A 22,895-nucleotide genomic window follows, 5' to 3' on the forward strand; every position below is an offset into this window, starting at 1 on the left:
TGATAGTAATATATATCCCCTTTTCTTATAATTATACATATTGAATAGTATTGCAACATTGTACTGTTGAATTAAAATAACATGGCAAATAAAAAATATTTGATTGATGAATATCTAACATTATTCGTGGAATTTATGAGATTTTATGCTGTCTGTTTATGATCGCAGGTGTTTAATGCTAATGTATTCTCAATGAAACAATTCAATTAGAACGCGTTAAGAATTTCAGTGTCAAGGGAAAAGGAAATTGATTAACGCAATAGAAAGAGAATTTTTAACACACATTGCGAAATGCGTATCTATAATTCAATGATATTATAAATACTTATATACCAACATATTGAATAATCACGATGACACCATAAAAAGACGCCTCATTTTCAATCGAGATATAGTGAGCAATTACTAACAAATGGATAAAAATTTAATGAGGATGGATAAAATTTAATGATGAATAGACATTTCTTGACGAAAAATTTGTGGTGATACTAAATTTAAAAAAAGACTTAAAAAAATTGAGTGTTATCGGTATTAGTGTAATTTCAGCCGGTAAATGGTAGACTCAATAATGAGATTCTTATAAAATAATCGACTTGTAGTTAACCCAATTTCGTCCCTTAAACAATGTTATATTATTTATTGATACATAGAATTTATCAATAATACCATTAGCTAACAGTATTACACTTGTTTCTATTTCCTCGAAAATTTTCATTTTCTCGTTCCTTGTGTGTGTGTGTGTGTTGTGTGTGTTGTGTGTGTGTGTGTGTGTGTGTGTGTGTGTGTTTGCGAAATTATAATACATATATATGAAAGAGCAAACTTGCCCTAATCATCTTTTCCTTTCTTCTTTGTCACTTGTCTACACCACAATTGGTTACTATTAGATTACAATTACAATTCATACGTACACGTATAATTACACATTACGACATTACATACATGTGTACCTGTATATATATATATATATGTATATATTTATATTTATATGTATATTTATATATTTATAAATTACAGATCGGAGATTAGAGGTACTTTATATCTCAATTTCTTTAGGGAATGTTTTCGCACTCTCGATCTTTTCTTTCTCCTTATATCTACTTCGAGATTTGATGCCAATCAAAATTATTCGTAACAATCGTTAAATCATTCGCAACAATCGTAACGAAACACTTTTTTCTTTATACTCGTTTCATGTGCTTTTCGAGATCAAACTTCGTAGATACACCACACTAACCATTAACGGAATCTCTAAAATGTTAATTAAGCTACATACCTACATAAGTAAACACGAATATAAACTAAAACAGTCATGCCTTTGCTTTTATAGGGTATTCAAAATGCTAAGGTATTTTATTTTTTGTAAATCATCGACGTTATTTTCCACTCCGTTCTTCGTTGATATTGCAGGTTATTGCGCTTGGTGAAGAGGTTGAAATGTTTAAATTTTATTGATTATAAATTTGCAAGAAACGATACAAATAAAATGAAATAAATATGGTATGTATGATTGATAACATTAATAGTTCTCAGCTGTTATAAAAGATTTACTCCTTAACGTTCGATAAAAAGCTCGACGGACGAAATCATCGGTCGATCTATCGTGGCCAAAAAATGGCGTGGGAAGGTAAAAATGCAGTTTAAGGGGTTTCTGTTCCTTCATTGCTCGTTTCATACTACAACGGACGTTCTTTCTAAATTCTATTAATTACCGATCCTAGCACGACTCAATTAACTGTAATCTTTACAGACTCTCTTTACCTGTACAGAACATTTTGTTTCATTTTTTTCACTTAGTAATAATTGTAAGAACAACAACGACGTTACTAATTTCTCCTTTACAATTAATCATTAGAGAGCCGAGTTAACAGGATTATATCTAAAATCTACATAGCTTAATAATTACATGTATGTAAATGCGCGAATAAGTTTGACCTGGGATAGTGATATTTTTTTGGAGCAACAACGAATGGAGGTCGTACAGATTAAATTGAAATCTACCTTATCGACGCATTTTATCCCCAGTGATAATTTCAAAAGAAAACTAGTTAAAAGTCGAACACAATTATAAAACTCAAACATTTCAAAATGGTAAACGTTAATTCCTTTTCGAATCAACATTGGCAACAGAATTCATTTTCTTTTGCAAAACGCGTAACTATCTTTTATGAACTTAGGCACTCTTTCTGACGTGTATTATAATTAATTAATCGTTCTTCAGCGAGAGGTCTTTCGGTGATACAGGATGATTTATTCGATAAAATCGAACATTTTTGTAACATTGGATTAATAACTGATAAAGGATGATTCTTTTTAAAATAATACCTAAATAGCTACAAGGAAAATAAAATAAATTTTAGCTTTGTCCAAGATTAAAATTTTACTTACGACCTCCTCACAGGGACGAAAAATTTGCATGCTTCCCCTTGCTTTCATCCATTCATTCATTCACAGTCACGCTTATCAAACATCAATAGACTTGCCGATATCACACATAACCTCTAATTTGAATATCTTTCCTAAGATATCTATACATGCATCAGGTGTTTAAATAAACCTTTCCCTTTAAATACATAAATTGGATATCGCCTTCTTGGATATCGCACTAGAGTACGATATTACACGCAGTTGAGATCACGAGCTGGGAACGTCAGGTCCCGAGACGAATTTTTCCCGAAAAAAATCCTCTCGGGATCCATTTAATGTACCAACGCAAACAGACCGTCACGCCGCAAGTGGAAAAGCTTTGCACTGTTTCAAAGTACGCAATGTAACATTTTTACCTATGCAGTCTTGTAGATCAATTAATTGCTTAGTTATATTAATATTTTAGTTTTAAGAGAACATTATTTGCTGGCACTATTAAGCGGTATTGTCTGATTGATGTACTTGATTGGATACATTGAAGAAAGTTTGAGACATAGTATAAACATAAGGCATAATATTGGGTTGTTCGAAAAGTTTACAGCGTTTTTTTGGTAAATCTACAATAAACAACGAAACGTTTGAACACTTGCTGGTTCAAGTTGGATACTAAATAGAATCAAAGAGAAATATAAAAGATTCGTTAATAGAACAAGTTTTTTTAGTGTAATCTTTACGAATCTTATTCGAAAGACATAAACAATAAATGAAAAACTTTAAAAACCCGCAAAAGCTATTTGATGGAATTCATCAGCAAAAGAAGAAATATTTTTCAAGAAAAGTCTAGTGAAGTTACAAATGAGGAATTCTAGTTAAATCTTTTTTAACTTTCGCTACGAATTTTTCGAACAACCTAATACGTTCATATTCGCATTGACACGGATCAGAGCGACAATCTATATATAACCGACGATATTAATTAGTAGCACGAATTGTCTATACGTTACTTGGCATGTCGGCAGACATTTTTCTACGCGTAATTGATTAGGATTATCATTAACCTAAATAGACTTAACATAACGTATGACCGGTGAATCAACACCTGACATGTCATACGATCGTCTTATGAGCTAAGGACTAGAATAGACTCTTCCGATTTCCTTTGCAGGATGAAAAATTTCTAACGAAAAATCGACAAAATCTCAACGGAAACTTACGTGTCTAGATTTTCGTTCATCTTATGTAAAATTATTAATAACATCTTTCGCATTGTTTATCCTATCTTATACATAGTTAAATAGATTTTTTTTGTTCATTTAGCCTTATCAGCTTTACGCAGAATACTTTGACGAGCCACCGTCTCGCGTCAACGGTGAAATTTTTGGGGGGAAAAATAGGAAAGAAAAAAAGCGTCGAACAAAAACTTACACACTAAGACTTATGTATATATGATTTGCAAAGCGTTTGAACATATTCTTGCAGCTCGCGTCGCGTACAAGAACAAAATGTTATTAAAGACTAGATTAATGAACTGTAATCTCCCATGCGTCGCGTTTACTATTATAATTACAAATAGTATACGTTTCTCTCCTAACCTCTTATGGCACAAATTGTCGAGACCACCTTTTTTTATTGTTATTTACTTACGTGTCTAATAACCGACGATTAATCTGAATAAACTACCTTTCGGTAAACGACTAGATAACATTTGATATAGATCATCTGCAAGCTCAAACGATGAGATATGCACCGCACGGTTCTTCCAAGTTATAACGACTTTCTTAATTAACAATTATTGTCCTCTGATCGTCGTGTTGATACGATAAAATCGTTAAATAAGCAAAACACTTCGGAGATATCGACTGCTGCAATTAGAATAAACAAAATTAATATAAAATATTCCAAATAAAATATATATTTTGATATTTTTATATCGGATAAATCCATGGAATGAAATAACAAAAATACTGTTTAACTAATTTTACATACCCAATTTACTAAATTTCTTCAATAACTAATAATCCGCTAATCCGACTTTGAAATAGTTCAAGCAGAGCAAAGCCTTTCACCGCGAGTGCGCATTACTACTTAGCAAGCTAAACTGAACGTAAAATCGGTATTGTCCTCCCTTACAAATTACTCCTTTCATACATACATTTCGTTAACTGTTATGCGTTATATTTAACACGCGTCGACGTTTAGCGTTTCACGGATCGCAGCGACCACTAACGATTTAACCCACGCGAACCATTTATCCTGATTATATCTTCTTAGTATCGATGTGCGTTCGAAGATATCAAGGCTCATGTGTGACTTGCTTTGGTAAAAAGAGATTAACGTATAGAAACGAGTTTTTAAGATAAACGCGTTTAAAGATACGCGCACTCTGCAGTGCGATATTGCCAAGTACAATCACTTCATCATGCGTGCAAAAGATTTGATTAAAACTCAAAACTTTGCTGATAGTGGAGAAATACAAGAGAATAACTTATTATTAAAATTACTTGCTGATAATTTGTAACTTTTATTGATGTAATAAATAATTGCCAACTTTCATTGCTTCGTTACTAAAACCACTTGAACATTTGCAATTTTTATTAATATAATATAAAAAAAAGGGACACACTTTTGACTGTGAAAGAATATGAAAAGGTCAAGATCGACTTTCTCGAATCTTAACTTTTTATCAGAGCACGTCACATACACTATTGCTTTTTATTAGGTTACACGATTACTCCAATAACGTGTTGCGCTTGCTCGCGTGGAAATTGTCCATTCATTCGGAGCTGCAAATCGTGAAACGTCACGCGTCCAGTCACAGGCATCGTTTCGCTTTCTGTATATACCTTAGCATTAACAAGTAATTCTCCTTAAGTTCCGTACGTGTTACAGGTTACCTTATGCAAGACTGATTTGGATTTAATCGGAGGAATCGGAATCTGATTCCGCGCCAGCGTCTGAAGCTTCTCCTTGTGTCTCCGGCGTCGTTTCCGGAATTTTTCGTGTGTAGGTCGCAGATAAGTATGCGCCTGGACCTTCTCCTTGCGTATGCTCGATTCCAACTCTGGTATACGACGAGTAATAATCATTTTGTAAATTTTTGTCACGTACTATATGTAGAGCATAGAGGAAAAGCACGATAAGTCTGCTTCTTACCTCTTACAATTTTAAAATTAAAATACCAGCGCGATATTCTAATAAAAATACGATTGAAAGCCGAAGTAAATGCGAAAGTTTAACATGTAAAATATTTATTATTGTCGGAGGATCGTACCTGTACTCGTGTCGCGACAAATTCCTGACGTATTTCTCTGGTGGAGTGTCGCTGTCGTGATTTTGAAAACTAACGCTTCTCGCTGTCGTGTGAGACACTTGGGTCGCTGGCATCGTGAATTCCACGTAACAGTACTCGGCTAAGTTCTCGGGGATCTGATCATAGGAAGTTAGGGCCATTCGACAGATCAATTGGTGTGTCGTGTATGCTCCTGTCAATGATATCATCGATATTATTCTACATTCGTATTTTATAGGATAAAGTAACTCTTCAGTTAAGACAACCAAAATGCAAACAATTATTATTCAAGACGTGTACGAGTCAGTTTGAAGCTCTTAATTCCTTAGAAAGGATTGTAGAAAAAAATATAAAAATAACCGGCTGCCTACATTAAGGTTGAACATCTATCACAAAGAAGGTACCTTGGCCTTCTTTCGGTAACCTAGGCATTCTCCAAACGATAGCGCGATGTTGATGCTCGTATTTTGCCTGACCGGACGTCACCTCCATCAGCTGAGGTTCCAAAGTATCAACCGCACCGAGAAATCTTTCGATACCCTTGATCTTTCCTGTTCTCCTATGAGCTGACTTAACGGATCCGTATCTGAAGTGTTTTTCCACCCTGAACAGGTAGATCCAGCACTCTGGAATGGGGAAACGTACCATCACGTCCTCGCAGGGCACTTGGCCCAGTTTTCTTGACGCGAATCCCGGCACCAGAATGTCCGCCCTCAGTTCTACCTGTTGATAATGAAAGAACGAGGTCAAAGAGGGTAAGCGTCGAACCAGAGGCCTAAAACTGCCAAAGCAGAAACGAGTATTGATATTCGACAAGAACAAGCAGCGTACGCAGTGTCGAGGTGCGCGCAAATTTTCTGGATGAAAAGTGACATTACCTTATTACCGGTAACGCACATTACGGCTTTAAGCTGGAGAGGTAGCTCTCTGTTTTTAGGAGGCCTTACTCGGAACCTCATAAGTTCGATATAGCATGCATCCGGTGGCTTGAACCTTCAAAAGGGTTAGTCAGCTGTTAATTGCAATTAGTCGTTAGTTAGCAGCAGTGTAGCTGTTGTTATTATCGTTTCAAGATAGAGTCTTATAAGTGGTTATCAAGAAGCTATTTTCAAAAATCGTTCGTTGCTCGTTGAAGACGTACTTTATAATTCTAGATTTTTCATATTCATCCTGTTGAACGCAGGAGTGGAACTCGACGTTCTCCAGACGGATCCATTCTTCGGTTACCACTGGAATTATATCATGTCTGCCTACTACCTCTTTCCCTTGGCGCCACATGTCGTTTATTCCCAATTCAACGTCAGGCATTCCTGAGGTAATGAAATTTTAATGAAAGTACTTTTATGGTAAAATAATTCCGAGGACAGATAAACGAGATCCTGGTGTCTATTGACTATAAATTAGAAATTCTATTGGAAATTTCTATGGTAATATGACGATAATTGTCAACAGTTGGCCAAAGCTTACCAGAGAGGAAGCCCAAGAAGAACAATCGAACACGCGCTATTTGCTTCTCGACCTGACCTTGCGCGTTCTGTTCCACGTACAATTCATCCACGACCGTAATCTGCACGTCTTCTGTCTTATAGCTGAGAGCCCGATCTCGATGAGCCGGCAATCTGAACAGAGCTTCCTCGATCGCGCAAGAGAACTGCTTCATATCTTCGTAGAGTTGAGAACCTAGTTTGAATAACTGAGAAATCTGTACAGAAAAGACCGAAGTCATTCAATGATAATAATTCTATGGTTTATTTTAATAATTGAAATTTTTCAATATTAGCTCATTAAGGATCGCCATTAAGGAACCACTAAAGAACAAGCAATGAAGTAATGTACAAAAAATACGTAATTTATATATGCGTATATAAAACACGTCATTGCATAATAGAACATTTGAAAATCTGACAATTCGAAAATTTGAAACTTTAACAGTTCGAAAGTTTAGAGATGCGAATCTTCGAATGTTTGGAAACTTGAACAGTTGAAAATGGAACATTGCATCTAAGATCGAACCTTAGTGAGCATTCTATATTTTTGTCACTTGTCTACGTTATAAACTCTATTTCCAAAAAGCTGTACAGTTCCGATATAAAAAGAAATTGCACCTGTGGCGCGTGTTCCACGGGAAGACCGAGCTTCCTTAGATCGCTTCCAAATTCTTTCACCCCCTGATAATCACCCTGAATGGCATACGCAGCAAATTGACTGAGTTTATTCGTTATCCTTTCCGCCTTTGTCACCTGGCCAGGTCGTACTCCAGGTCGTTCCTTGTAGAAAATGTATTGCAGCTTCACCGTGAATATTTTCCCGTATTGGTCAAATTGCTGTGCCCCGATGTCGGATATCGAGTAAGAAGGAACTAGAGGTAATTCTTGGAAGGGATCCTTGTCTTCTCTGCTGTTAAACAACTGGAGTACAGGATTGTCACCTTGGTAGACCAGTTTTATGAAGATCTTCTTCCAGAATCGTTGACCGGTTATCTTTTTCTTGTTAGGTTGGCGCAGGTGCATGTCCCAGCCGTCACCGGTGTACGTCACTCTTGGGAAGTCTTCCAAAGGTTGGCTAACGTCTTCGTCAAATAGGGGAGTCGAAGGAGTTTCCTAGTATCAGATAAAAGCAAATAACAATATACAATATACTATACAATGTATACGTACAATGTAATGCATATAATAAACAACTAGTTTTATTAATTTTATCAGAAACATAGACATAGTTATAGAGTATTTTAATAACAAAAAATTTTCAGCTTAGTTTATATTTAAAAAGGCATGTATAATGTCGAATGAAGATTATAAGATTCAATTTTCAAAAACGAATACGTCGATGTTTATAATACCTGAGAATCTGTCCTGGTCAGTTCAGCAGGTTGAGCAGTTTCCGTAGTGGGAATAGCGTCCTGTGCGAATCCTGACTTGTCGAAGGGATTGAATCGTGGTGAGGTATCTGTGTAAGCTGTGTTTTGCGGACTCTTTGGTGGTGGCGCTAACACGGGGACAGCTCCTCCTTCGATTGCTCCGCCTTGATCATCCTCTTTTGGTCTATGGGTACAAAATACGTTAGCCAAACGACGATACTTATATTTATTAATATTTATTTGATATTTATTATATATTTATTAATTGGTTATTTGATATATCGGTGCTTACTTAATGAATACACTGAAATCTGGTCCCGCATCCGAATCTACAGAGTCGGTTCTCTTTACATTTGTCTCTGGTGGTGGTGCTGTCATACTCAGGAACGAGTCAAACCCATCAGCCTCTCCAAATCCAGTCACTGCTGTCTCTGACCCGGTCGCAGACGAATCACCCCAAACTAAATACACAGTAAAGAGTCAAATAAATGTAAATCTAAATATACAATAGATAAAAGAAAATATGTGTAATTTCTATCCATAAAAATTTATTATTTGATCCGCAAGCTTACAGAAAATTACAAGGAAATTCTTTTACCATCGCTAGACGTGTCCATGGCGGTAGGCCCGCCACCAAAGGCATCCAAGAAAGGATCTCCAGCGTTGGTTTCCTGCTCCGCAGCTTTATCAAACTTCGAAGCAAAAATATCAAACGCATCGCCAGTACCCTCGATAACTTTCGTAGTTGCTGCAAAGTTATCCAACTGCTCTTCAGGCTTATACGCTTCGCTGATGGGAAATTCAGCTCCCGGAGTCGGACTGGTCGATGTCATGCCACTGATATCTTTCGTAGGTTCTTCGAAATCACCAAGTAAATCAGAAGCAAATGGTCCATTGGACTGAGCGGATGACGCATTCATTTCCGTGCTTGCGAACAAAGGTTGCGTGCCAGGCGTTTGCATGGATGTCGTGAAATGCGAGGCCGTGGTATCTATGGTACCAAATGGTCCAGAAGACATCGTATCGGCAACAGAAAAGAACGCAGACTCGGTAGTCATCGTGGACAATTGCTCAGTGCCGCTGGTAGCGAATAATTCAGCCCCAGCTGTCGACGATTGCATAGTTTCTGAGACAACAGGGGATTCCGCAGCGAAATCTAAATCAATACCAGTTTTCTCCGTGTCACTTCCAACAACTCCGGTCGTGGACGCTATAGATGGTCTCTTTTCACTTGTTACAGAAGCAGTTTCCGGGAAATCCGACTTAAAGGCATCCTCAGCCTGAATAGGAGATGCCTCTTGCTCTGTAATGCTGACGAATGGATTGTCCTGGCCAGTGGCACTGATCAAGGATACTCCTGTTACCAAACTGGTGGCGTCTTCGGTGTTTATCGACGTGGAGAAGATGGTAGTGGTCGTCGTCTCTGTATTAGGTGCGTCAAGGAGATCCAGGATGTCACGATTCTTCGATGGCTCTGCTACTTTGCTGTCGTCGGACATTAGGTCTGGCACGTTCGAATCCACGTCCAGGAAGTCGGCGAAACTGTGCTCCGGAGTTGGCGATGGAGAGTGCATTAACGTTGGACTGGGTGTTCTTGTTGCCTGCAATTAACGATCAAGATGAAACGAACCAAAGTTTGACAGATAACAATTTTGATTTTGATTTATCCGGTAATGATTTATATACAAGATGGTACACATCATTTTTACCTAACAATTGCATAAGAAACTGCATGTAGAAAATGGTCTCCTCACTGATATGTCTATGTTGTCAAGATCAATGTCCTGAGTAACTACGCTTCTACTTGAAAGATACGTATATATCAAAATATTCTTAACACGCATCTTTTAACAATTTGACTAGGTTCGAGTCAGATAATAAATAAAAAAAAACTGTAACTGTAAACCGTCGCTATAAGGAAGTAACTGCTCTCTTTCATAATTTTCATAATTAATAATCGATGGAAACCAACTCTACATGTTCTTTCATTTGAAAAATGATCATGCAGAATAGTACGTGTCACACCCAATGACCCTGATACTCATTAGTCAGGGGAATATCCTGACAACGCTCAAGTTCTCGAAGCATTCTGTATATAATTATCATTTATCTCACTATAACGAACCTGTAATCGATCCAGAAGATGATTAGAAGTAGCATCCATAGCTCCAGTAACCGACAAGATCAAGTCTTTGGTGTTTTTAGGAGGCGCCGGTGGTTGAGGTCTCGGTGGAGGCGGCCTCGACGGTGCAGTCTTGCCATTTTTGGGTTGAACTGGTGTCACAGGCACCACCGGAGACGGCGGAGGTGCAGACTGCAACTCTTGACCGAAAAGTTCGTCAGTCGCTTGAGTAGAGATCGGCGCGTCGAACAGATTCGTGCTCGACTCGCTGACAGTCGTCTGAAAAATGTTCGCGGATTGACCAGAGAATATGTTAGATGCTGTAGTGTCTGTAGTAGTATCTTCGAAACCAGTGCTAGGTGCAGTGGTCTCCGTGGCGAAAGAAGCGAAAGGGTTCGTCGAGTCGACTGTAATGGCTGATTGATAAGATTGGTCTGCTGCAAAATTCAGGAAAGGATTCTCTCCTCCTGTGGCTGCTTCCGTGTCCGCGAAGTCCTGGAGGAAAGGATTCGACGGTTGGCTAGTTTTCCTGTCGTTGGACTCGACACTGTAGTCGTCCATCAAGAAAGGGTTTCCACCTTTGGAATCCATGTTGCTCTATCGAAAGGTTAATGGACCAGCTTAAACGTTGCTTAAAATATTCTTTGGTATAGTACTTTCTAATATATAATTGCGCAGATCGCTTAGCAGAGAGTCTTTTACTGGGAAGAGAAGGAGGATAGATTAGATCTTCTATTTCTGCATTAATTCGGATTCGAGTATCTTCAGTTCAGTTTTTCCTGGCCCCAAGGTAGCGAAACTGGTGTCGAAAGGATCCACGTCCTCTCCTAAACCGAAGTCGTCGTTCTGCAAAGGAGTAAGTACTTTGGCTCCAGGATCTTGGTCGTCGATGCACAAATAATCTGCTGTTTCCTTCTTTTCCTCGGCTCTGGGATCAAAGTCAGGATCAACCTCGGGAATGCTAGTTTTGATGATCGCTGTGAATGCGATAGGAACAGGACGAACGGGCAGCTCTCCAGGAATTTGCTGCAGTTCGCTTTCGAGAATCTTCAGCTCCGCTTTACCGGGAAGAATATTAGTGGCGATAGAAGTGTCGAAAGGATCGTTGTAGGAAATCTCTTCTTCTTCTTCGATGGGCTTCGACTCGATTCTTGGCGTCAGAGGCTTCGCGTCCACCTCGATCTTCTCGTCCAGCAAACTCTCCTGCCTCTGCTGCAGTTTCGGTTTCCTCTGTTCCTCGAACTTCTTCAACACAGAGTCCTGAAGCTCGGCGATTTTCAAGTTGTTCGGCCTGATAGAACTAGCTGTGAAATCGCTCTGTCTTCTTACAGGTTCCCCTTCGGCTCGCGGATCAAAATCGTGGTCGCTCAGGCTATGAGGTAACTTTGACTCCTGTTTCAACAATTCTGACTCGATCAACTTCAATTCTGTCTTCCCGGGAGCTACCTTGGCCACGAAACTGGTATCGAAAGGATCCACATCAGCTTCCTCCTCCTGTATAGGTAACAAGTCGTCGATAGATTTCTGAGAATAATAAGGTGTCAGAGGTTTCGAAGGTAGAGCTTTCTCTTCTTCGGTGGTTGTCAGTAGGTCTGGACGTTTGGATGGTGTAGGCAGTTCGAAAGCAACGGTCTTCGAAGGTGCTAGTTCTAGCACCTCTGGCCTCGAAGATCTTCGTCCACGTTCGCCAACCTCGCCAGTATCTTCTTCTTCTTCGAATTCAACCTGAAAGATTGGTTTAACAGATGCTGTTGGAAGAGGAGGCCTTGGCGGTAGCTTGGATACAGTAATGTCAACCGGAACAGCTGGCTGCTGCTCGTCCTTTCTTGGATCGAAATCGTCGTCGTCCAGAGAATTAGAAAGATTAGGTTGTTCACCAAGCAACTCTTTCTCGAGGAACTTCAACTCTGTCTTTCCAGGAGGAATTTCTTTGATAGCAGAGGTGTCGAAAGGGTCTACGTAGCTGAGATCTTCTACCGGAGCTATAGGTTCGTCCGCAAGTTGACTCAGATCGGTTGTAGATCCTCCTAGAAGATCCTTCTTAGCTTGCAAATTACTGGCCTTTGCTCTGAGCTCTTCTTTCAGCAAACCTGTCTCATAGTCTCTGTTCAATCCAGCTGGATCGGTCAAGGATATCGTCACCTCTGAAACAGGAAGTTCCTCTAGTTCTTTCTCGATGAACTTTAACTCTGTCTTACCAGGAAGGATATTCTCGGCGAAAGTAGTGTCGAACGGATCTTCTTCGTCGACGAAAGTAGCTGCCTCGAAGCTTGCTTCTATTATCTCGGCTTGGAAGTCTACAGCCGCCGGTTCCTTAGTTTTGAAAGGATCGTCAGCCTCCTCGAGACGTACCGGCTCATCTGGCGCTGCGTCTAAATCGAACTCTGCGTCGTCCAAGTCAGGAATCTCCTCTAAGATCGTTTTCTCTTTCAATATTTCGAACTCAGAAATATCCAAAGGTCCGTTAGACGATTTGTTCTCCGCAACGTTCTCTTGATGCACAGCCGGGCTGACTGGCCTTGGTAGAACCGGAGGAAGCTTCGTAAGATCGACAGGAATATCAGGAAGGTCGCTGTCGTCGTCCAGCAAAGTCTTAGTCGCGTCCACAGGCTCCGCGACTACGCTGCTGCTCTCCGCAAGTTGCTCAGATTCCTCGAAGTCATCCAATAATAAATCTTGTTGCAGTCTAGGCCGCCTGCCTCTCGTGATCTTGCACGAACTCACGTAATCGACTCTTCCGGAGAGGACCTCTACCGCGTTCCCTAAACTGACCAATCTGTTCCCCTTCTTATCTACTGTTTTTAGTACTTTGTCCGCGTTTGTAGTGTCGAACGGGTCGTCGCCGGCCTCCTCCTCGGTTGGACTGTCGGGAATGTAAGCTAGTTGAACGTCGATATTCTGCAGAACGTCAACGTAGGTTGTATCGAATACGTCTTCGTCGGCGGAGTCTTCGTGTTCATCCTCGTCGTCGGGAAGTTCGACGAGACCGTCCTCGTTAACCAGAGGCTTGTCTTCTTTCTTTTTTCCCTTTCCCTCGAAGTCCGGTGGTTCACCTTCGATCGGATTACCTTCCTCGTCGAAACCTACCCACTTCTTCGAAGAAAACTTTTTACCAGGATCTTCCTGGTCCTCCTCTTCTTCCTCTTTCTTTTCGTTTTCTAGCGGCGGCTTCCGTTGGAAGAAGGAGGTGGATTTTATACGATCGAGATCTCCCTGTGTCTTCTTGAGGATCGAGTCGACTCCGGCCGTCAACGCCTCAAATTTCTTCCACTCGTCGGAGCTGGCGTTGCTGGCCTGCTCGCCGGATTGCTCGGCTTTCTGCTGGGCTTCCGCCCGCTCGCGCCTGTAACGCTCGAGCTCCTCCGGGTCGAACTCGTCCTCCTCTGCCCCCTTCTTGCCCTTCTTCGGCTTTTTCTTCTTCTTCAGGCCCTTGGCTAGCTTGTGCATCCTCTAAGAGCTACCGTGGAACAAGCGAGGCCTCTGCAATCGGTATTCATACTTTTCGTTAGTCTGCCTCGAAGGTTCAAGCTTTAACCCATTGGCACACCGTGTTTTTCGAACGTCTTAAACGTCGTTATCGCCTTCGGCTTCCTTTTTCTTCTCTATCTGTACGAAAGGTGACAAGCGATAGTAACACGAATTTTTATGAATTTATACGCCAAACGAAACGTTGTACGCGCCATGCAAGAACCACGCTGATCAACTTCATGGAGAAAGATGACGATACCACAGGGATATTACTTCTCAAGCTGAGCTCAGAATTTAGAATCATCTATCTGTCGGTTGTGCCACGATACAACTTATCGTTTCGCACGAGTCGAGTTGATTAGTTTGGCTTCTGAGGGGATCATACGTATAGTCTTCCTCAGACTGCTTAATAACTGTGCATGCCAATGGGTTATTAGCACGTTCGCTACCAACGTATACAGTCATTCACAAAAATCTTGCTCACGTTGACTCGATAAACGTATAGAATACTCGTTTGTACCAAAACAGATTCCAACTTCATACGTTATTTTAAACTGTAAATTATATTAATATTCCGCGAGTATCTTATCTTCCCTTCAATTTCATTTCCTTGGTGGAGAATATATACGCTATATACCGAAATATCGAAATGAAATTTCACGTTTCTTTTACCAACTATACATATAGGAAAATTTAATGCGAATAATAATAGTCTTATCACAAGATGTACGAAGACTTTCGTAACGACGAATACAAATGTAAGCTTCGCTGTATCTGGTCATCGAGTACATTGTACAGAAATACAAGAAACAAAACGCGATCAGTAACAGTAGCGAACGTGTTCAAACCTTTTTCCCACGAGAAACCTTTTTCCGTGTGTTTTCTTTTTAGGAGAAGGTCTTAGGTTTTGTAACAATAGCGATACGAAATCATAGGAGAACGATATTTTCAATTAGAAAAGATTTAGATTCGCGCGATTATTACAGGTGCTTTCATGCAGATTTCGCCATTATGTGCAATTCTAAACGATCCACAGTGACCAAGGATAGTCGCAGCAACACTATAATAATACTCTATACGCGTTCTATGCAATCGTCGAGTATCATCGACGATCGATCGATCGGTGCAGGAAGAGGGCAACGCGAACAGCAAGCTGCAAGTGCGAAGCGTGCGATGCGAGTGACATGCGTGTGCTCGCGAATGAAACGACAACACCCACGCGACGTTTCAGGCTACTTTGCCGAATCCTCGAATACTTGTTGCACACTACCGATCTTTATTTAGTCGGTCGCTCTTTATAACCGTGCTAAATTCGTCCACTTCTTTTTTAACGCGTGCACGCCGCGAAACACGTCGCTCTATGCGCTCGTTCATCTTTCCGCGTCGAACTCTCGAAACGATGTCGTACACGTATCGATGTATACGACGCTAGCAACGTTATTATTAACTGATTTACTCAGTCAGTCGTACGAAAATCTACATACTCCTGATGAATTCTGTGCGTTCGACTAAATGCAAAGAAATGGAAAACGCATTTGGTCACAGAATGATTTGCACTGTAACTATTGACCATAACAATTTATATCTAAGGGCTGTACGTAGACTTTTGCAAGTGACTGTAGGTCGTTTAAATTCCACATATCGGTGGGACAACTCTTTCTTCGTAGTAACTCTTTCTCTTCTTCCTCTTCGTTGCATGTAAATAACGGATTTCAAGCAAGAGCAGCGTGTCACCGTTGAATTCTTCACGTGCGGACTGTCCACAGAAGGCTATAGAATGTTTGCGGAGATGACATGGTTCACAAGAGCAATGTGCACGAATGCACGAAGAAGTTTCAAGAAGAGAAAACCAACATCGGAGACAAACCAGCGTCGGGCAGCAGCCTGTCCTTACGAGTCTTATGGTCCTTGATACGTTTCTAATCGCTTGGTACAGTTACCATTAGCTTGCTTAACGGTAAGCTTCGACTATTAACCGATTTTATCACTTCGCCACGTCGCTTTCATCTATTGTATCCTCTGATTTAGTCTAATTAGACTCAGACCTGGAATAAGATCGATTCGAATATATCAGTTATGGGATCGAAACGAGAAAGACGAAGGACAAAGGCCGTCGAGTTTCACGGAGGACAAAGCTGTCGTTATCTGCAATTTTTCTGTCTGTCTGATAAAAATGAAACGTTCGATTTGGACGGTCGTGTACGCGTAATGGGATCGTTGCCAGAACAGTCCGATCGATCAGCAGTACCGTACAACCGTGACCATTTTACCCTTCCTGTTGGCCTTTCACAACGCTCCTCCGTAGCGGTATTGCTGAGAAAATGCCAGAAATCTTGTCTCTTTCCTTGTGTATTTTATCAGTGTTTGGTTTTAGGTCAATGAGTCTGTATCATCACACGATAGAAACCGCATTCGTGTCTCGTCTTTTCTGCGTTTGATGTTGCGTACACGTAACATCGTTCTTCTATAAAATACTAATTGACTAAACGATAAATGTGTAATATATGGTTTCTGTGGCCTCAAATCTTGCCACATAATTACGTCTACTTGATAAAGCCAACCAAGGACATGTGTTGCTTTAATAATTAATAAAAAGCGCTAAATACCTAAAGGAATACTACAAGGACATAACAACACATAATTGTATAATATCGGCTAAAACTTTTTAAAATATCGCTTTTGGAAGATAACATGAAAGATCTATCCGCTTTGTAACTTGAAATTAACTATCTGGTCTGAGATTATCTGAAGTTAATCTCAAATCTCAGTGCATTGTGTCTTCTTCATAAAACCACTGCAAAAAATATATTTCTATTGTTCAATGGTTAATGAACAGAGAGGAGAAAACTGTTCTCATATACTAAACGAACGTTGTGGGTTGAAAAGATCATATATTTTTACGCGATACTACGTATCTTCTAAACAGATAGAACAAAGTTGTGCAACACGCGAATATCCCTTGCTAGTCGAGCGTACACCACGATCTATATCGTTGATAAGAGGCTTAAAGTCTTACGCGACAGTCATAGTTAGCATATTAATCCGTTACGAATGGGCAATTTAATTAACATCAGTGTAAGCTATATATCTTTCGACAACAATGTCCATCTGTGCCATAATTTTAATTGCCAACGACGCATTGGGATTATTCTTCCAGAAATATAGAGACAGTTGTTTGCTACAACTATTTAAATAATTGAATAATTGGACTAAGTGTCTGTAGATTCTTACGAATGTTTGGTAGAATTAGGATTTTATTTGGACTTTAACTCTGTCGAGGACCTCAAATTTAGGAAATACTTTAGGAAATACATCCAACCTCCATTATATCATACCTAATTTTAATTGCTATCTTTGTACTAGGTACTTCAAGAATTGTTCACACATATAAAGTATAAATATGATTATAAATATAAAGTAAATACAAATAGCAACATACTTTACAATTACTAGGACACAAATGCACAAATAGAACTGCACAGAGGTAGAATTTTAATCTAATATCTCATCCTCCTATATTTTCGTTTCTTTATCTGGAAAATTATTGGAATGGTATTTCGATCCTAATATCTTCCAATCTTTCTTATTACGATTTTAACCATATTTTGTACATCTCAATATCTTGATGAATTATTAATACTTGAAATGGCAAGATCAGAGAGTAAATTACGTTCTTCGAACTTAAGAAATTTGCAAACAACCGAGAACCACAATTGACGAACAACATGGCAATTAAATCGACACCGTCGCAAGTCGACGAGCTACCAACGAGCAAAAGGGACCGACATAGTGTACGAAACAGAAGTTCATCGATAATTGGGGGAGCAGGAGAGAGCACGTGCTCCAGATTACCGCAGGGTGGTCGTGTCGAGGCTGGTGTGCTAACAAACTCAACGACTATCGCAGCTCACCCCAACTAAAACCGATATCATCGTCAGAGTACACCTGCATGCAACCCAGGAAACTGTAATCGATAACGGTTGAGAAATCGGCAATCTCACCTACGACCACTGTTCTAGTTCTACGACTCCACGAAGACGAGAATTCTGTTCTGTTTAATTCGATCGAACGAAGGATATCAGGTCATTCCACAAATAATGCCGCTCCTCTATTTTGCATCTGATTTCTCGACTTCGAATTTCTAAGATAGGAAAGTTTGGTACGGTAATTCCTGAAATTTACAATTAACAATTAGAAAGATCGTGAACAGCGTTAATAGCATTAAATGTGATAAGAAAGATGATTATAAATTGAGGAATTTTGATAAGTAATAATATGAAAAAATAATATATCAAATACGTATCTTTTAACATTATTGTATATTATATCTTATTTTCTTCTTCTTTCTGTTGCATTTATCTATGAACATATCTTGTTATCTAGTATTGTTATCTTTTATCCTAACTCCATCTTTTACTATAGTCTGTAATATGTAAATACACGTACAAAGTTTGCTGTTAATTACAAATAAATATCATTATTGTTAATATATAAAATATCCAAAATATAGCACGTATTGCAACAATCGATAAATCAAATAAATGCCCATATCTGCGATATTTTTAGTCGTCTTCGTTAAAGTATAAATTTGTATAAATATCTGTATTTTAATCAACAGAATGATCAGCCATACACATTAAACAAAATTTGACAAAGCATTTAATATAATATAATTGAGATGCGTCACCTTAATCAGGTAGTATAAACAATTAAAAAATATACAAGAAAATTGAATCTCAAAGAGGTAACCGAATATTTTCCATCGCAATTTTGCAATTTCTGAAAGCAGAAATTAAAAATGATAAGTGAGGTAAATTGTAAAAATAGCGCCAGAAAAGATCAGATAAGGTATTATCTGCTGATAAGTACGACAAACTTTTTTACGTCTTAATATAAACGTTGATATTTGATATTATTGATAAATATTGAACGCTATCTAATTGCAATCGGATATAAAATACTTTTATGTTTTGAAGTTGCACATGTGAGTACAAAATTACTTATGGTACGATCTAGCGTAACTTAAATTAAACGAAAGTCCAGCTTGAAAGCCAACGAAAGTTTCACCAAAGAATAAAAAGTTGAGATGAAATCTTAAGAATTGCAAGGGACCTTCATAGAGTTTCGTCCTGCTGCAAATAAGCTTTTCAAACTTTCAGCGTTTCCCAGTGGAACTTGATCGTGACGATTGATTGTATTCTTTGCTTTTCATATATCTATAGCTTTTCAATTTTCAATCAACGAAGATCTGGTCGATGAAGTTAACGTTAAATTTAAGAAACGATCGATGATAATATCGCGAGATGATCTCAATGCCTGACACGATAAGGTATATTCTTATCTCCGGCATCTAGATAATTAAATTTGGTCCGAACAGCGTCACCAGGTGAACAGAAATTATCGACCAGTGCCGCTCGTGCCTTTGCACACAGAATCGACAGCAACACTTGTTACCAGAGTTAATTACCAGCTACTATCAAACCTCTGTATCAATCATTTATTTAAACGAAGTTCCTTCTATGACCCCTAACCTCAAAATGTAGGAAGAGATTTACCAAATATTCTATTTCTGTTTCAGAAACTCTAGCTTACAGAATGGAGAACAATCGAACGTCGATTTAACCTCAAACTTTAGATATAGAGACACGTGAAAAATCTTATTACTGTTTCTAGCTTACAGGATAGAAAATGATTTAATTTCAAAATTTAGCAAGAGACTCGTCAAAAATTGTATTACTGTTTTTGGAGATTCTAGCATATGGGATAGAGGACGATTCAACTTCAAAACTTAGGTAGAGACTTATCAAAGATAGACTTATCAAAGATTTGCGTTTCAAAAGTTCTAACTTACGGAATGGTAAACAATTGAACCTTAATTTAACCTCAAAATTTAGGAACAGACTTATCAAAAATGCTATTTCTGTGCCAGAGATTCTAGCTTACAGAATGGCGAACGATTTAACCTCAAAATTTAGGAAGAGACTTATCAAAAATTCTATTTGTTTCAAAGGTTCTAGCTTACAGGATGGGAAACAACTCAACCTGAAAATTTTGGAAATATTATCAAAAATATACAAAGAGATTTACCAGAATTTGTCTTAGAGATTTTCATTGCAAGGTGGAGAACAATTTAACCTGAATTTAATTCCAAAATCTGACATGTTTTTTCTATGACTCTTAACCTCACAGTTTAGAAAGAGATATAGCTAACATTTTGTTTTTCGTAGATTCTAGGTTACAGGATGGAGAACAGTGTCACGGTATATGGTTGAGTTGTCGACTGAAAAATTTAAGGAAGGGGTCTAGCGGAGTGAAATCCAATAGAGGAGAAAAATGGTGCGCGTGCCGATTTATATTTAGAAAATTCAAACCCCATATGAAATCCAGCGTCGCTCCAATGCTTGAACACTGTACGTGGTCTTAACACATTCGCTGGCATTGATTCATTAACTTAATTAATGCTGCTAATACAATTATTGCATTTTCATTCTTGTTAATTCGGATTCACGATTAATATTCTTTTCACAGAACATACTGAAACAAACATTATTTTGATTGTTCTTATTTTAGCAGTGAACACAATTGCGTAACGTCAAAGATTATAATACACTCGAGTTTGGGAAGATATACATTAATCATGATTTTTTAAATAGAATATACAGTTCCATTTATAACGAGATTCTATGTTCAAATAAGCTTCACTGGTATACAAAATTAATTCTATGCAGATTCCATTTCATAACGTTTAAAAAAAAAAACACGAAATTGCATAAACATTCACAGTCTATTCATAAGGATTAAGAAAAGTAAAAGAAGAAATGGCAAACCCATGGATGGGTAATCATATTTCACTAGCAACAAATATGTTAAATAGATATTCTACTATTCCTCAGTTGTACAATAATATTCTACCCAACAACATTCTGCCACATAACGTTTCCAAAAATAAGAAAATAAAGATCTGTATAAAACAAGAAATTCCGTCCCATAAAATCCACTCTACAAGGCAGTTGCGCATATTTAGAATCTTATTTGATACAACGTAGAAGAGTCAAGTCGACGAGCACCGATACATATTGCAAGTCGTTGAAGAACAATAGAGCACGGTATCTGTTCTTCGTAGGAGAGTAGCTTGAGTTTCTGACGTAATTGAATAAAAGTTTCGGCGAAGAGCATTGCTGCAATATGCCGAACATTTGTCCACCGGATTTACCGAGGCGCACGCGTAATACCGGCACGGACGATGCTCTATACTCGACCAGTTTTATCACCTGTCTTACGACGATATAATTCGACAACCGTTCGATTTCAAATCGTTACTCCATTCTATTCCAGGCGTCCACCATCGAGACTCCAGGCTGAAACGGAGAATTCGATTACAAAGAGGAAAGCAAAAGGTGAACATCGAATGGATGTGAGAACGTAATAAGCCCGATGCATAATCGAAACACGAAGCACGTATCCGATGGTAAATTCGCGAGGGATGACAGAAAGGAGGAAACGCGAGGCGTATCGACCAAGTCAGTTCTCAATGGGCAGCTTCATTATCGTCTTAGCAACTATCATTGCTGCGTCAGCGTTATGTACGAAGCCACAATCGGTCTAGAATATTTCTACGTATTATAGTACACGAAATGCTTCTTTTTAGTTTACGTGTCTTTCATTAAATCGGCCTGGAACGTACCAAAGCCGTCGTAGATATACCGAGACACTTTGTTTCCCTAGACATTGCTACCTCTAACACTATGACACAGTCTTCGCGTTCAATCGATTCTACTATATTCTAGAGATTATAGGATAGACAAGACATCTACGAGACATTCAAGATCATCCGTCTATGATTAGATCAATTCTATCTAAGGTGTTTTGTTCGAGAGGCGCAACCGGAAACCTTCTCGAGGAAACTGTGAAAGCGGCCGGACGAACCCTGCAAACGAAATAGCCAGGTTGCAAAGAAACAAGTGGAGAGGCCATAACGTCTCTCTGTCACTGCGACAAAGCAGAGGAACGTGTTAAAAATTCAGAGTGCAGATCGTTCAGGCGAGCGAAGCGAAACGTATTAGAACGCGGATCAATCGGAGGAAGCGTAGGTGTCGTGTCACGGCGGCCACGTTTCGCTCTGGTTTTCGCGGCGCTATACACCTACATTTGAGAAAAATCTTTCGGCTAGTTGTACTTACGATTCCAGCCTCGTCAGCCACATCGGTACGACGCACATTTTTTTCGAGTCATCCCGCGGTCGAGATTTCTCTGTGTTTCTTTTGGTCGCCGGTGAGATGAATCGTCGAAGCACACACTCGGAGGAACGAGCACCGGAAGAAGGAAGAAGAGTGATACAGAAGATGACGGAGGATGAAATTGAACTGATACCAGTGTGGCAGATATCGAATACGATCGAAGAAGAGAAGAGTGTCCAGTTAGAGAGAGACTCTCTGAGGAGGGGGAGAGAGGAAGAACGACGTCGAAGAGGAAATCAGCGAATAACGTTCGCCGGGTGACGAGGGAAGCTCGCGGGAACGTGAAGAAGACGGACCGTGGGCTCTAGCTACGAGTTACGTTTTCCCTTTGGTCTGGAAAACAGGAAACAGCGGGCGTGGAGAGCTGCGAAGGCCCTGCCGAAAGCGAAGCCGACTCACCTCGTACTCTCCTGCGGGTCGAGCTATTTCCAGCATCGATCCGTTTCGCGGAGAAGAAACATGCGCGTAGAAACGACGACGACCACCGCCCCCGACGCCCCTTAACGTAGCCCTCCCCACTTCCATAACGTGCTCCTTCTCCCTCTCCTAGCCACC

At 39.4% G+C, this 22,895-nt stretch overlaps 1 protein-coding gene across 1 annotated transcript; it reads right to left on the reverse strand.

Moving 5' to 3' along the window:
- Positions 1–5,069: 5,069 nt before the first annotated feature.
- Positions 5,070–22,733, reverse strand: LOC117212504 (protein stoned-B-like). Its single transcript, XM_033457397.1, has 13 exons — positions 22,284–22,733; positions 11,371–14,115; positions 10,639–11,232; positions 9,112–10,114; positions 8,806–8,974; positions 8,496–8,697; positions 7,762–8,256; positions 7,124–7,358; positions 6,798–6,966; positions 6,535–6,649; positions 6,061–6,379; positions 5,639–5,849; positions 5,070–5,428 (listed from the first exon to the last, which is right to left on the reverse strand). Exons 2-13 carry the CDS (start codon positions 14,080–14,082, stop codon positions 5,284–5,286), a joined length of 6,369 nt encoding a protein of 2,122 aa, XP_033313288.1. The 5' UTR covers positions 14,083–14,115; positions 22,284–22,733; the 3' UTR covers positions 5,070–5,283.
- Between the last annotated feature and the right edge of the window lie 162 nt (positions 22,734–22,895).

Source organism: Bombus bifarius, unplaced genomic scaffold (assembly GCF_011952205.1).
Source record: "Bombus bifarius isolate JDL3187 unplaced genomic scaffold, Bbif_JDL3187 scf7180000007970, whole genome shotgun sequence".
NCBI lineage: Eukaryota > Metazoa > Arthropoda > Insecta > Hymenoptera > Apidae > Bombus > Bombus bifarius.